Raw genomic sequence first — 17,315 nt, forward strand, 5'->3', positions numbered from 1 at the left:
AATGTTTTATTTACACAAGTTACAAGTTCAACACATCACGTTAACGTTACACGAATCCTTGATATTCGGCTGAGGGGAAAAGATTCCTGATGTGTAGTTCACGGTAAAGGATGGGATTCTCCTTTCTAAATGCACCCTCGCACATAGAGTGAACTGCCAGTACGCTGTTAATCTAAACAGTCTGAGAAAAGTATAACAAGTTAGCCCAGCCGTCGCCTATTCGTAAAAAACCCTGTTACTGATGGGGCGCTCGCGTCTCAGCTCGGACATCCATTAGAGACAGCATAGCCTCCCCCAACACGTTTCTCTCACCGAACAGCATCCGAAATGAACGGTGCATGATGGTGATGCATTTTTCGCCGATCAATAAATGTTTCAGGTTGACCTCTGCAAAAGATCGACTCCTGTGCAGTATGCATACTCCACAGCGCTCGCGCCTACAATCACTTCTCCCCAAAAACGATCCTGTACTGTAAGTGAAGCCTAAAACTGATCGTCCTCCATGTGGTGGTAGTCAGACACTACCGGCCTGTCCCTCGCGGGCTCAAATGCGTAATCCATGCCGTTAAAAGTGCTCATTTTCGTCTGTGTATATGGGACCTGCAGCTGTTGTTTATGGTGCTCCGCGGGTCCTACCATGCCAGTGACGTCATCGAAACTGCCAGCGCTAACAAACGCAATTTTGCGTTGCTTATAAAAAGCTATATTAATATTTTTTATTAAAATGTTTAGTGTAATTTACTTTTAATTCTCATAAACAACACGTTTTCATCGTCGATTTTTTTCAGTTCAGTTCATCTTTAAAACATTACAGAATGTGAACACCAAGTCTTGGTAATGGTGATGCTAATTGAAGTGTTTTTGACTTTTATCTGACCTCTCTACAGACTTGTATTATGGGGGGGAGGCATTCTCAGTAGAGCAGCCTCAGTCGTTTACTTGTCCTTACTGTGGTAAAATGGGCTACACGGAAACATCTCTACAGGAGCATGTGACCTCAGAGCACGCAGAGACCTCTACAGAGGTGGTGAGTACACATGCTGTCTTTGTTGAAATGTTTAAGTTATGTGACACCGTGTCCTAACTAAACTCGATGAAATAAGATTCCCGCGACAAGCAAATTTCCTGTCCACACTAGACATGATGAGGCTAAAAGATGACAAAAAATCAATTACAATCACAGCCAATGAAAGGAGCGTGTGGGCGGGCTCTCGCTACAAGCGCACTGACATAGCAAACAGTTTGTGTCTTCTTGTTCCCAGTAGTGACGTTGCGTAAAAAAAAAAAAAGTGTTATGTATAGCTGTTGCGGCTCACTGAGTCTGGTTTGGACTTGGTGTGAAGCTGCTGTTTTTTTATTTTTTATTTCTTTAACGTTTAACTGTTGTACAACATTTTCAAGCTTTCTCAAGATCTTTATTACCCTTGGTTTGATGTTCTTATTCACAAACACAAATCACCTGCAGGGACTGACACCAAAACTAACAGAACGTGATGTGAATTTTCATCAACCACTGAGAGAGAACTTTCATTCCTGAGCTAATCATTCATGTGCTTTGAATGCAAAATACAGCTAATCTGACTGATAGTTTCAAGTGGCTCAACTATGTTTTGATGCTTTGTATTTGTAATAAAGGTGTGTGTCTTTACTTGCCTCACGATTCGATTAGGATTTAGAGAGGGCAACGATTCAGTTATAAAATTATTCTCAATGTATCACTATGCATCTATCTATATAGATATATCTATCTATATATAGATATCTACAGTGGGGCCAAAAAGTATTTAGTCAGCCACTGATTGTGCAAGTTCTCCTACTTCGAAATCGAATGATGAGAGAGGTCTGTTGGTACACTTCAACCACGAGAGACAAAATGAGAGAAAAAAAAATCCAGGAAATCACATTGTCGGATTTTTAAATAATTTATTTGTAAATTATGGTGGAAAATAAGTATTTGGTCAATAACAAAAGTTCAACTCAATACTTTGTAACATAACCTTTGTTGGCAATGACAGAGGTCAAACGTTAAACGCTCTAAAGCCTGTTTTATGCTTCTGCGTCGAATCGACGGCGTACCCCCGCAGATCCCTATCCGTCGACGCGAACCCCTCTCCGACCCCTCCGCCGTAGCTCGACGTGCACCTCCAAACTACGCGTCGAGGCGACGCAGACAGCAAGGGCTTTGATTGGTCAGATTATACATAATTTCAGGAGTGTAGCTTTTCTGATTTCCCCCTCCCGCTATAGCGCTATTTTTAACATTTGCACCCTCGTTCTGATAATTATAATACTCTTATAAAGAAAGTAAATAAAGAATTAACGTTAAACTAAAAATAAACCGTTTTTTTATTTCATTGTTAATATATATGTCTATATTCTTTTCTTTCTTTTTTGCTCGCAATAAACTTCAATCAATCAATAAATCAACGTTTGTTTTGAAACACAGTAGTGTTGTCAAAAAAACTCGGTACTTCGGTACCAAGTCGGTACTAAAAAAAAAAAATGTTACGGTACCAGCTTTTCTAGGTACCGAGTACCAGGTTAATCCAGTTCTGTTCTAGACGCGATGTCTGAAACGTGCACAGTTGCGTCCTCTTCATAACGCTGATATGGCTCTCTCTCTCTGAATCCACTTGTTGAAACGAAAGGAGGAAAGAGCCACATATGGAAATATTTTGGATTAGGCTAATGTCACGTTGCCATAAGAGGCCGATTACATGCAAATTCGCAATTTCAAATATAGGCGTGATTCAAGCGCGCTCCTAATAAAAACTCGTTGGCGTTGCATAGCAACGACAGACGCCGCGTGAGAGCAAGCGCTTTGGAAAGAATAAGCACGTGCAAAAATATAATTAAAAAACACGCGCGACATGTGAACGGCCTCTAAAGTGCTTTCGGGGTAGTTTTACGAGTACATGAGCACAGTAGTATCTACCCGACACCAGAGTACTATTAGGGCTGGGCGATATATCGAGTATGTACGATGTATCGTTATATTTTTTGAAACGATATGGAATGAGGCAATACCGTTTATATCGATACAGTAGTTTGATATGAGCACATCTGAAAAATAGCGGAGGTTGCAGTGTGAGCTGCTGCAGTGAAAGTAGCTAGGCTACGTAGTACAATTTGTCCTAAACATGACACAAGCTTATATTAATTGCGTCAAAATCACTTTGATATAGTTAACAAGTTTAAGGCAGCTTGCCGCCCTGTCAAATGCTCTGACAGACACTGTTGCTGACTGACAGATATACTTGCGCTGTTTAATGCGTTTGAGATGTGGTGCTTTCCTCAGTGCTCAACTTACATTTTACAGGTATATTCTCCAACTGTAAATGTTAGAAAGTAAAGCAAATATGTCCATTTCACAACAAATATGTCCATGTCAGAAGAGGACGAGCTTCTGCAAGTGAATCTCCGCTAAAATTCATGCTTCCTTGAACGAGCGCCGGCGCGCGCATGCGCGTGAATAGTACTACGTAGTACGCAATAATTCTGACTAAAATAAACATATTGCTAAAATATTTGTTGTTGGAGAAAATAAATGTGCCATATGTGGAAATTTTAAACCTACAAGTATATATTTTTAATGAAAGTGAAAGGGATTATAATGGGGTAATCAAATGCAGGCTAATATAATTAGTTTGTGCGTTTGTTTTTGTTTTTATTTTCATTTTTAGTTTAGCTTTTAGTCAATATAAAAACAAAAGCTTTTTGCACATAATATATTGCATAGCCTATATTATATTTGTTTCCATATCCTTCAATATCAACATTGTTTGTAGGATATCATTGGGCCGAATGTGAATATATATATATATATATATTTTTTTTTTTTTTTAAATATAAAGATTTTCTTTATCTAAATACAAAACATAGAAAGTACCGAGATATATATCGTATATCGCCATTTGACCAAAAAATATCGAGATATGATTTTTTGGCCATATCGCCCAGCCCTAAGTACTATGGTATTAGTATTATCATTTAATGTCAATGCCAGTTCTAGGCGTATTCTTGCCTTTATAACTCAGCAGGTTTAAAAAGCCTTTTTAAAATTAAATATGAATGCAGTTTTAGATTAATAAAAGGACAGTCAAGTCAAATAAAACATGTTTTATGGTAATGCTACAAAGATACCATTCATAAACATTACTTGGTTATCAACTCATTGAGTGAACAATATATGTTTACAACATTAATTCATGTTTGAAAATGTTATTACAAACACCTGATTGTTCATGTTTGTTCACTTAATTCATTGTGCATTAAATAAATAATGGATTAAAACTTTACAAACAACTTTAAAAATGTGTTAGTGTATACTATTGTTTATTTTAGGTCATTTTATCTAATCTTTTTCTAAAGTGTTTATAATACGAATGTACAGTTTCCATACTTGTAACCGTGATAAACACTTAAATATATGTAAATTTAAACTAAGCTTTGGTACCGAAATTGGTACCGAGAACCGTGAATTTTAACTGGTATCGGTACCGAATACTGAAATTTTGGTACCGTGACAACACTAAAACACAGTTTGTTGTTTATTTTCAATACAATGTTCACGGTTACATCATTGATAATACAGTACTAACCAAGTCTGCCACGGGACACATTATCCTTCCATAGCACAGTTCCCTGTGGAGACTGAAAAAAATCCTTCAAGTCATTCCGAACAGCTATCGACAGGCAGCTCGGGTGGAACCTTTATTTTGCTGTCTATGGGTGGAACGGGCCCTGGACATCCGTGTTGTTTCTTTTATTATTATTATTATTATTATTATCCGTGTTGTTTCTGTGGGGATAAAGTTTGTGTCGTCTTGTTATTCAACGTCGATTAGCTCCAGCTGGCAGCTGCAACAACATTCTCTCTCTTTCGCTCACTGCGCACGGAACCAAAGAGATTCGCGAACCCCCCTAGCGTTCTGGCGGCGAAATGCACCGCGAAGCACCACAGCCTGACGCAGAAGCATAAAACGGCCACGACGCCGTAGCAGTGACGACGTAGCTACGCCGTAGAGTTGACGCAGAAGCATAATGAGGCAGTAAGTCTTCACCAGGTTTGCACACACTGTAGCTGGTATTTTGGCCCAATTCTCCATGCAGATCTCCTCTAGAGCAGTGATGTTTCGGGGCTGTCTCTGGGCAACACAGACTTTCAAACGGGGTTGAGGCTTTTTTCTATGGGGTTGAGGTCTGGAGACTGGCTAGGCCACTCCAGGACCTTGAAATGCTTTTTACGGAGCCACTCCTTCGTTGCCTGGGTGGTGTTTGAGATCATTGCCATGCTGGAAGATCCAGCCCCATTTCATCTTCAAGGCTCTTACTGATGGAACAGGTTTTGGCTTAAAATCTCAAGACACATGGTCCTGTTCATTCTTCCCTTAACACGGATTAGCTTTCCTGTCCCCTTTGCAGAAAAACAGCCCCGAAGCATGATGTTTTCTCCCCCATGCTTCACAGTAGGTATGGTGTTCTTGGGATGCAACTCTGCATTCTTCTTCCTCCAAACACGACGAGTTGAGTTTTTACCAAAGAGTTCTATTTTGGTTTCATCTGACCGCATGATATTCTCCCAGTTCTCTTCTGGATCATCCATATGCTCTCTGGCAAATTTCAGACAGTCCTGGACATGTCCTGGCTTTAGCAGGGGGACACGCCTGGCACTGCAGGATTTGAGTCCCTCTCGGTGTAGTTTATTACTTATGGTAGGTAGCCTTTGTTTTTTTGGTCCCAGCTCTCTGCAGGTCATTCATCAGGTCCCTCCGTGTAGTTCTGGGATTTTTGCTCACCGTTCTCATGATCATTTTGACCCCACGCGATGAGATCTTGCATGGAGCCCCAGATCGAGGGAGATTATCAGTGGTCTTGTACGTCTTCCATTTTCTTACAATTGCTCCTACAGTTGATTTTTTTTCACACCAAGCTGCTTGCCTATTGTAGATTCACTCTTCCCAGCCTGATGCAGGTCTACAATTTTCTTCCTGTTGTCATTCGACAGCTCTTTGGTCTTGGCCATGGTTGAGTTTGGAGTGTGACTGTTTGAGGCTGTGGACAGGTGTCTTTTATACAGATAACGGTTTCAAACAGGTGCCAATAATACAGGTAACGAGTGTAAGACAGAAGAGCTTCTTAAAGAAGAAGTTACAGGTCTGTGAGAGCCAGAAATCTTGCTGGTTTTTGGGTGACCAAATACTAATTTTCCAACATAATTTACAAATAAATCCTACAATGTGATTTCCTGGATTTTTTTTTTTCTCATTTTGTCTCTCATAGTTGATGTGTACCTATGATGAAAATTACAGACCTCTCTCATCATTCTAAGTAGCTTGCACAATCACTGGCTAACTATACTTTTTGGCCCCACTGTATATATGAGAGAAACCAATTAAATAAACAGTGCTTTACATTTTTTTTTTACATCCATTTCACAAAAGCATAAAAGTAAGAAATAATGCATAATCTTCAGTGTATTGATTACAAATAAATTAATAGATTGTTATCAAAGCTACAAAAGTTATTCAGTCTAGACCAGTGATTGATTTCCCCTTTTTTTATTGTTTGATGAACATTAATGACAAACAGCAGCAGGTTTACATCTATGTCACCTAATGCACGTAGGCTATCTTTCTGTGCATGCGCTTCCGGGGTGTCAGTCAGCACGAGTAAAGCATTGAAATATTTTTATTGCCCCTAATAACTCTGTTAAACATCAAACGCATCCCACAGTTTTTCTCATTCATGTATGTTCTTTTCACAATAACAGATTGCTTTGCTTATAAACAAAAATGCAATTTCTTTTAGTAATATAGCCTTTATTAAGAGTTGTTGTTTTTTTACAATAAACAGTTAAATTTAAAAAAAAACAACTATTCTTTTGTTTTTATGCATCAATGCAGAATCGTAATCCGTATCGTAAAAACGAAAATATTCCTCTAATTTGTAAGGATTTTCTCTCTGTTTCAGATTTGCCCAATCTGTGCAGCTTTGCCTGGTGGCGACCCCAATCATGTGACAGATGACTTTGCTGCTCATCTCACACTTGAACACAGAGCACCTAGAGATTTAATATCCTTTTAATCTGAACCTAATATGTATATAAATAATGAACTTCATTCCTAAAACACTGTTTCATTTGTTCAATCCATGTATAATAACTGAATGTTGTACCTTATGGCTATACTACAAATGTTTTTCGACTCTGCGTGGTGGTTGCATGATGTCAATGTGGTTTCTTTGCATATTTGAGGAATGTAAAGGTTTTCACACAATCTGAAGTTCAGAATTATTTACTTACCTTCATGTCGTTCCCAACCTATATGAGTTCACTGTTGTGGATCATAGAAGATATTTCAAACAATTGTACTGGACCTTCTTTTCCATTCAATTACAATGAATGGGGGAGACTTTTAAGTTGCAAAACAAATTTCAATGTCTGATTCATAAATGAAAAGTTCTTTGGAATTGGATCTTTTCACTGAAACATGTAATGTAATGTAATGTAACCAAATATATATAAAAAAATACTGAATAATTTGTTCACAAACCGGACTGATCCGCTTATCAAGTTCAATTTACCCGACTTGATCTGGTCACAGCATAGATCTCACTGGAAGTAAGGATTATCGGTGTGTAGTGAATTAAATTAGGGCTGAACGATTAATTGCATTTGTGATAATATCGCGATATGATGAAATGTGATTTTACAAGATCAAGCATCAACTTAGCACGCTATCCAGCTCTTGAATGAAAAACATTCAGACAGCCTACTTTTAAATACTGAAAGCACTCTTTGTTTATTACTTGTAATGCTTTTTTTTGTCCCTCTTTATTTACTAGCTTTTATATTTTGAAGCTATATTCGTTTGTATAGCCTATTTAAAATTCTTAACATGTAAATGGTTTTATTAAATGTTTTTATATATATATATATATATATATATTTAAAGTGTGTATTTTTACACATGTAATTGAGTACATATTTTAAGTGTTAAGATTCATTAATAAGAAAAAAAGTAGACCTGATCATAAGCTGCCTAAAGATTCCCATCCCTACTGTACAGTGATTAATTGCTTGTCTTTGTCGACTAATACAGAAGGTAAAGGACTTAAAAAGTAATCGCATATTAAATCGCAATATTGGTTAAAAAAATCGCAATTAGATTATTTTCCATAATCGTTCAGCCCTAAATTAAGTTGGCTATTTCGAATTATTGGAGGGGACGTGTCCCCCTCAATGTCTATGGTGGTTACGGCCCTGACTTGGCTACTTCACCATGTTACACATTTGCATAATACCCGCCTGCTTGGTGCTTTAGCCCGTTCTCACAAAACAGCTATGATTTTGCTGTCAAGGACACACTGTTTTTCCTCTGCAAGGGCGAAAAAACATTGTATCGACTTCCAATATCAACGTTATAGTTACTATAGATTTAATATTGTTTACAGCTGATCAGGAAGCTTAGGGAGCTGAAACCGGATTATGGTCAGACCAATCACGACAGACTGGCCCATGTGACCAATTAGACACCCCTGCTCTAAAGAGAAAGGAGCCTAAACTGAGTGTTTCAGGCAGAGGCTAAAATGAGGTACTGCAGCTCTGTACAGTATGACAAATATGTTTTTTTTTACTTTAAACCATGTAAAGGTGTTCTAGCAGACCCCCCCCCCCCCCCCCCCAAAACCAATTAACTTTTCAATGAGTATAACCTGTATTGGTTCTTTAAAATAATATGTTAAACTTCATTTTTGTATTCCCCCCCCAAGACATTCAATTCCGATCAACAGAGGGGTGGCACCAAAATAAAATATATTATGGGAGTTGAAGTTTTCAGCAAAACAGTTTTATAATATATATATATATATATATATATATATATATATTAGGGGTTTCATCAACTAGTCGACTCTCACAACCACTAGTTGGCGCTGTTGACCTTGGTTGACTATTCGGAAACAAAATGATGACGTATATATAGATATATTTTTTTTGTTAACTATCCCTTTAAATACAAGTGGCAGTACTATATACTATAAGCACTATAATGGCTCTTTCAGACTGCATGATTTTCAAAGTAGTCAGGTCGCTGCTCTTTTCACACTGCATGACTATCTTGGCCAGCATTCAGTCGCTGCTGTGTTCAGACTGGACGATGGATCGGCGACAGAAGGTTTCACACTGCATGACTTTAGAAAAATCGCCGACAGACTCTGTCTAGCACGCTGCACGCAAACTACATTTCACAACAAACACGCGTGAGATATGAAAAGGAAACAACGCGCGACACCACACGTGCAAGACCGGAGTTCTCACGTGAGACTTTTTTTTCGCCCCGGTTGTGGTACAGCTGGTGAAACAGACACGAGTGCTCCTGCCAAATTTCTACTAACTTTTCTTCCATTTATTGTGTCCAAATAGACCGAGAAGAAGCTTTTTTTGTTGAAACAATGCCATATCATGTTGATATGTGATCTATAACTCCTCCCCGAACTCCCTGCTGCTCTGTATCTTGCTCTCTCACTGGCTGCCGGTGATCGCCGATGTAGTTTTCAGTCAAAACACTTTTCACACAGCAGGATTTTGAATCGCCGACAGGTCCAGATATTTAGCATGCCAAATATCTCACGGGCGTCGGCGACTCGTCGGTGATTCTCTCAGTTCGCGTCTTTGTTCATTCACACTGCGTGATTGTCACTCGCGTGAACGAGCGCCGATTTGCCTGTGATTTCGGGTATTTGTCGGCGATTTCTCAAAACATGTCGGCGAGCCAAAATCGTGGCTAAAATCATGCAGTCTGAACTCGGCATAAGGCGCACCTTCAATGACCTATTTTAGAACATTTTTCAAACGTTTGACTGGGTTTGCATTATGCATCCACTAGATGTGCTAAAGGGAATGCAGCGAGTGCGCGGCGTCGGAGGTGAGGCGTTTATTTAGTAAGCGTGAGCGCTGGGGCAGGCACGTAACTTACATTCGCAGCCTGCTGACAGCAGTGTCTGTTCGTGTGTGTGTTAGAGATAGCGCTCGTGAGCGGGAGACTCACATAACCTGATTTATACGAGATTGAACTGGCCGTGTGACAAAGCGGGCATAAGATGGACACGAGCGCTAGCAATTGATCCATATATAATGCGCTCCCGATTATAAGGCTTGAGAAAAGGCCGGATTGAGAAAATTAAAGGCTTTTAAGTGCGCTTTATAGTGCGGAAAATACGAATACTACTCTCGCTTTTAGACCAGCACGCGACGTGTTTAATATAGACGCATATTAGCCTACACCAGATTTTTTCTCAAATATTTGCTTTCACTTTAGACATAGCCAATTCTGTTTATGTAAACATTGTGTGTATTTAACAGTATTAGCGTAATAAGACTTGAAAGATAACTTAGTCCAGTATTCAGGTGCTGTTTGACAGGCTTCTAATGCTTGTGAGCGTCGGGGATATGCCGCGCGCTCAGGAAACCGCACGTTAGAACAGAGCGTGAATTAAATGTTTAACCGGCAAGGCTTATGCAAACAATGAACTTTTGTGAATTGCGGTGTCCCGTACCTATTCCTTAACGTGTGATGTGTAGGCTACGTCGCGTTGTACAGTTGAGACAGAGGCGCCAGAACTGATAGAATGCACTGTAACACGATACTACTACCATATTTCTTCAAAAGCAGATCGTAGAGACATTTACTATTCGTGATGTCGCACACCCCTAGAATAAACCATTTAACGACTAGTCGTCGACTGTTATGCAAAACTAGTCGACTAGCAAAAATCAGTAGTTGTGAAACCCCTAATATATATATATATATATATATATATATATATATATATATATATATATATTCTGAATAGACGTCCGAGTTTTATTAAAAGCACATCTTGCAAGTAGCGAATTATACATGTTTATGCTTGGAGGTTTGAAAATTGAGTGTTTGAATTATTATTTTTTAGGCTTTCTCCTCTTTACTACTCTGCATAATAAAGTGATAGTAACAGGCAATAATTGGGGGGCAAAAACTTAATCAGACTCAAACTCGAACTCTTATAAACACCACAGCTCATTGTGTCTGTCTATGTCAATGCATTATGACTATATTTTTTGAATTAGCGTGAGATGTGATCTATTGCATCGGGTGTGTAGTGACGCATTCTCAACAAGTTGCTCCTTAACCAGCGTGTGCACGATGAGAGCAGCGGCGTGCGGCACGTGCGTCGGATGTTCCACCCTGGGCGGGGGCTGGGCGGTCCGCGGGCACGCAGGACTAACATGCACTTTACCAGCAGTTCCACTGGTGGGCTCTCCTCTTCACAAAGCTCCTCCTACTCTCCAAGCAATAGGGAAGCCATGGACCCCATAGCAGGTGTGTAATGTGTAAGGACAGGAAGTAAGGACTTTCTAATCTGGCCTTGTTTTTTTTTTTTTAGTCTTTCCTGAATTGTCTCACACAATCTTTCTTCCTGTGTCTACATCACCAGAGTTGCTGTCTCAGCTGTCGGGCGTGCGGCGCTCCGCGGGAGGGCAGCTCAACTCTTCTGGGCCCTCGGCCTCGCAGCTGCAGCAGTTGCAAATGCAGCTTCAGTTGGAGCGCCAGCAGGCGCAGGCGGCGCGCCAGCAGCTGGAGACGGCTCGCAATGCTACACGCCAACGCAGCAACCCTAGCAACATCAGCGCCAGCATCCCGCCGCCCAGCACCGCCACAAACACAGCCATGACTGAGAGCAACCCGCTGGCCTCCCACAGCTCCCAGTTCCTTCTCACACGGTATGGCTCAGGCCTAGCCATAGGCTCAAAATTGTTGATGTGTTAATGGGATGGGTCTTACATCATCAGCTCACCATGGCGACACCTCTAGCATCTATAGTTTTACCTACTTCAGAATGTAGTTTACTATGAATGATTTAACCTTGCACATTTTTATATACATGTATACATACATAAGTTTGTCCAATAGCCAGACAATTTAATGAAAGGAACAATCACTACAATTAGCCTATGACAATGATGCAATGAAACTGAAACACTGGCCATTATGTAGTTTTGGAGGTTTCACGTATATATGTGTATATTTTACATTCTACTTTCAGCAGAGTGTGAAGGTTGAATTACAGCAATAGCAAAGCTGTACATAAAATATTGCAATCCAAAACATAATCGGAGACTAATCAGAGTTCAGAAGAGGGCAAATTGATGGTGTGCGTCTCACTGGCTCATCTGTGATCTGTGACCTGGCAAGTCTTTGTGGTGTATGGAGAGCTATAGTATCCAGGGTAATGGCGGCATACCGCCACGTAGGACAAACCACATCCAACAGGAGTAACTGTCGAAGCAAGAGTAAGCTGTCTGAAAAGGATGTCCAGATACTAACAGTGACTGAATAAAAAAAACATAAACCCACAGCTGCCCAGCTGCGAAATTAAATGTACACTAGGCTTGGGCGGTATTACGGTAATATCGTATACCGCGGGATCTAAAAATAGCAACGGTATCATTTTCAATATCGTCATACCGTCAGAAAAAAAAAACAATGCACTTAAATAGGAGACAAGGAATCCTTGTCTCCTAAATAAGTGCAATGTTTTAAATACAATTTATTTAATGGCTAAAATGCTTATATCTGGTTCTCATGACGTGACAGTGTGGTGACGAGAGAGGGCAAAGATTGCAAGTTGCGCACTGAGTGACTTGGTCTCGAAGAAGAACACGACTTCTGCAGTTTGGCAGGGATGGGCATTTCAAGCAAAAATAATATTTAAAGATTGCCTGGTATTATTCGATTATTATTTGAAAATTGTGCCCCACCACCACATGCACGCCACATGCATGTAGTCTACAGCGGGACGGACCGTGTGACGCTTAAATAAGCTATAGGTTTGGGAAAAAAACGTATTCCTTTCATATTTTTTTAATAATATGATTCTATGTATGTTGATTTTATGAAAAGGGAACTTCATGAGATGACTAAGATAACATCATAAAATGCGCAATATCGGAAAACATTTGGAATGGGTCAGTCAGACATATGACCACTTATTACGTTTTGTTTTGTAGAAATCCTTTCTTTAAAACGAATTTCGTTTTGAATAAATTGCATCTTCATTTTATTTTTTTTTTCATCAACGAATTGCCTGGATTAATTAATAATAAGCAAATATAGTGATCAGGACACGCGCCGGCGCGTGACTGGAGCGCGACTCATACATGAACTGAACCTCGCATATAAGAAACAAGATCTGAGACGTGTATATATATAGTAAGCTTGAAATGTCTTCTTTAACAATCTAAAAGAAATTGCGCTGCTCTCTGCTTATGTTTAGGCTAATTCATATGAAGTGTGCATTACTCTTTATTCGCGTTCACTACCGCGAAGATGCAAGTTTGCATGCAATCTTTAGCAGCAATTGCCATAGAAAACACGTTGGGTCAGTCAGACATGATTATGACCACTTATTACGTTTTGTTTTGTACAAAGCCTTTCTTTAAAACGAATTTCGTTTTGAATAAATTGCATCTTCCTTCCGCATCAACGAATTGCCTGGATTAGGCTAATAAATAAAAAGCAAAGATAGTAATCAGGACACGCGCCGACGCGTGACTGGAGCGCGATTCATACATGAACTGAAACTCGGCATATAAGATACATGTCTTAATGATCTGAGAAGTGTATATGTAAGCTTGAAATGTCTATACTTTTAAACAATTACAAGCTAAAAGAAATGGGCTGCTCTCTGCTATAGGCTTATTCATATGAAGTGTGCATTAGGCTACTCTTTATTCGTGTTTTCATACCATGAAGATGCAGTTTGCATCGTCAATGCAATCTTTATCTTTGCAGCAACTGACATAGAAAACAATAGTTTATTAATAAATAATTTTATCTCGGCTCCACTCGGCTCGCGTCGAGAGCTCGTGGCGCGTGATCTTCAGAAATGCGCTCCCCTCTCTAGAGGAAATATCACCACTCTGCTCACATTCTCTGGTGTGAGACAATGTGTATCTCCTGTTTTCTAATAGTTGATTGACAGCTTTTAGATGCATTATTGGAACCGACACTCTCTGGTTGAACGTGTCATCATGTGTGATGCCGTCTGAGCCTTATCTCGTAATTTTTAATTAGTCACGCGGTAATACCGTATACCGCGGTAAAATAGGGAGGAGGTTTGACGGTATAAAAATTTGGATACCGCCCATGCCTAATGTACACCTCTACTCTCCAGTTTCCACCAAAACTGTTTTGACGGGACCTCCACAGAGTCAGTATTCGTCACTCGTGCCAGTGCCAAATGTCATTATCAATGGTGCCAACAGTGCAAATCTTGGGCTGTGGACAATGTGAAACATGTATTGGTCTCTGATGAGTCCACCTTCACTGTCTTTCCCACATCCGTGAGAGTTACGGTGTGGAGAAGCCCCAAAGAGGCATAACACTCAGACTGTCACTGCCAATACTGAAGCACGGGGTGGATCAGTGATGGTTTGGGCTGCAATATCATGGCATTCTCTACTGTGCTTGATGGGTGTGTCACTGCCAAGGACTACCAAACCATTCTCTCCATAACAACATGATAATGCACCAGTACACAGCAAGACTTGTGACAGACTTGTGACCTGAAAGTGAAGTTGAACAACTCCCATGGACTGCACAGTCACCAGATCTAAAAATGTTTGAGCCACTTTGGGGTATTTTGGAGGAGCAATTCAGAAAACGTTATCCTCCACCAGCATCACATTGTGACATGGCCGCTGTCCTGCAAGAGAAATGGCTTTAAAATCCCTCTGGCTACTGTGCAGGACCTCTATCTGTCATTCCAAAGATGAACTGATGCTGTATTGGCCACAAAAGAAGATCCTACACCATAAATCACCAATAAATCATTGTGGTGTAAAAACCAGGTGTTTTAGTTTCATTGTCCAACTGCTATAGGGAAAAAAGAAAATTGCAAGTTTCATGCTATCTTCATAGTTTGGCATTATTTTTTTGATGTTTCTTAGAAAAGAAAATAATATAAGTTTTGAGTGTCTTAAAATATCTAATAATTTGATATTTTTATTACAATGCTAGGTAGGGGTAAGCGATATGACCAAAATATTGTAAAACGATACGAGTAATTTTATTTCACAATACCGATATATATCACAATGTAGTTATTTTTTCTTTTATCAAGTTTTTATATACAAAATGTATACCACTGCATTTTCATAACTCTCACTAATTTTAATATCACACAAAAAAATGTAATACTAGCCTATCAAACAAAGCTCACTAAAGAGAAGTAAACAGTCAGTGATAAAATAGAAACAAAGAAATCAATTTCAAGTAATATAAATGACGATACTTGTAAAGGTGGGCATTTTGAATGTATTTGAGCGTTCAAGCGGCTTGAAGTGTGTGTGCGCAACATGACATCATGACTTTTGCGTAAACATATACGCCACTTTGGAGTCAGGTGGCGTGTTATCTCCACACATTTGTGCTATCCGCGTGTATGCGTATATGTCTACGCCATTAACGTCCGCGTCATTCCGCGTGTCTGAACACGCAGTCAAATCTCCAGTCATAAATGCTATTTACCCCAGTGACGGTTAGGTTTAGGGACGGGGTTGAGGCAAGTCATATATTTATATAACGTTAAGTCAACGGTGTTCATAAACACGCTGAAAGGCGATTATGCGTCTTGATAGCACGCCAAAAATGGAAATACGAATTGGCGTGTCATACACACACTACTTCATGAGATCAGTCTGGTGTGCGCATAAACAGCTAAAGAGAACTCATTTTGGTATATTGCGTTTGAATGGTTTCGCGCCGCAGCACAGCTTAACCGCGACAGAGAGGATAGTCCAACATCTCTACCGGTTAATCGTGTCTACCGGTATAGTCTAGGTTACTAGAGGTTGTTAAAAGCATACACTCAATGTTAATGTGATATTATTAGGGCCCTGTGATTTACACAATGCAGGAAAATATAAAATATTTCATAGGGCTCTTTTACATATTTGGGTTTCACTTTATTTTGATGGTCCCTTTAAGCAGACAGTCTACTAATACTCTAATGACTGCTAGTTGAAAAGTTGTTGCGAAGTTACTTCTAGTCAACAGAATTTTCAAAGGGGACCCTCTAAATAAAGTGTATTTGAGTTTAGTACTTGTAATTCAGTAGTCACCCTCTGTCCATCTAAATTCCACCAGGTTGAACGAGCCGAAAATGTCGGAGGCAGAACGGCAGGCGCTGGAGAGCGAGCGCGCGGACCGCAGCCTGTTTGTGCAGGAGCTGCTGCTGTCCACACTAATGCGAGAAGAGAGCTCGTCTTCCGACGAGGACGAAAGGCGAGACTTTGCTGACTTCGGCGCCATGGGCTGCGTGGACATCATGCCTTTAGATGTGGCTCTGGAGAGCCTCAACCTGAAGGAGAGCTCCACAGGCAAGGAGCCTCCACCGCCTCCTCTTTGATGATATCCCACCACAACGCAGACAATGTCCTCTGTGCTGTAACTGCCAATGACGGTGGGCAAAAAACACAGCTCTCTCTAATTTTTTTTTTCCTTTTTTTTTCTTTTTTTTTTTTTTTTTGGTGATTGTAATTTCAGGTCTGTCACCTTTGTTACATTGTATAAATCCATGAAAGGAGAGCGAGAGGGAAAAAAAATCTAAATGCATCAGAACAGGCGTGTGAGAGAGTGAGCGAAACCGAGAGACACATAATCGGGGCGAGAGAGAAAACAAGAAATATAAATATATAAATATATATAAGTTGATAATCAATTCCACATAACTAATTTTTTTCCTTTAGCAGGTGAGCGTAGGTATCTGTGGCAGACCTCTGCTTCCTGTGTCTTGCAAAAGGCTCTCCTTATAAATACTCCACATTCAAAAACTGAAGAGGAAACAAGAGACCTTCTCTAATGAAGCTGCTGTGTGTATTTATGAATATTAATGAATAAAAGTGCTTGGATGGTTTACCATAACTACTGCATGAGGTTATTTGCAGCGTGCATGATTTTTAATGACCTTGTCATTAAAAAGGCAAAATATCCCAAAGCTTTTCTTTAACTTTATTTTCCCCAGGGTTACTTGAACAGAAGCCCACTTGACATGGGTGAAATATCAAAAGATGTAGGATTTTTTTTGTTTGTTTGTTTGTTTAAAATGGAAATCAATCGCAAAATCGGAACCTGCACTAGCTTCGCGAGAAAACCTGCTAAATGCTTTTGTCACTCGACTCCAATCACCCTCTCCTCATCTGTGACACTACAGAGCGCAACAGTGACTGCTCGCTTCATCAGCGACATGGGGGTTTCACATTCATTTTCTTC

At 39.9% G+C, this 17,315-nt stretch overlaps 1 protein-coding gene across 2 annotated transcripts in view; it reads left to right on the forward strand.

Annotated features, from left to right (window-relative positions):
* Positions 1-16,967, forward strand: part of kcmf1 (potassium channel modulatory factor 1) — a 37,361-nt gene extending 20,394 nt beyond the window's left edge. Inside the window, exons 3-8 of one of the 2 annotated variants that reach the window (XR_005620938.2) lie at positions 888-1,027; positions 6,973-7,074; positions 11,186-11,363; positions 11,479-11,764; positions 16,191-16,506; positions 16,796-16,967. Coding sequence is in view for 1 of the 2 variants with exons in the window: in XM_039662377.2 (XP_039518311.1) it covers positions 888-1,027; positions 6,973-7,074; positions 11,186-11,363; positions 11,479-11,764; positions 16,191-16,452 (968 nt within the window). In the remaining variant the exon portion in view is untranslated. Of the gene's footprint in view, positions 1-887; positions 1,028-6,972; positions 7,075-11,185; positions 11,364-11,478; positions 11,765-16,190 lie in introns of both variants that reach the window. The other variant, XM_039662377.2, reaches the window with a different exon arrangement.
* The last annotated feature ends 348 nt before the right edge of the window (positions 16,968-17,315 follow it).

This window comes from Pimephales promelas, chromosome 4 (genome assembly GCF_988280905.1).
Source record: "Pimephales promelas chromosome 4, fPimPro1.hap1.1, whole genome shotgun sequence".
Taxonomy (NCBI): Eukaryota; Metazoa; Chordata; class Actinopteri; order Cypriniformes; family Leuciscidae; genus Pimephales; species Pimephales promelas.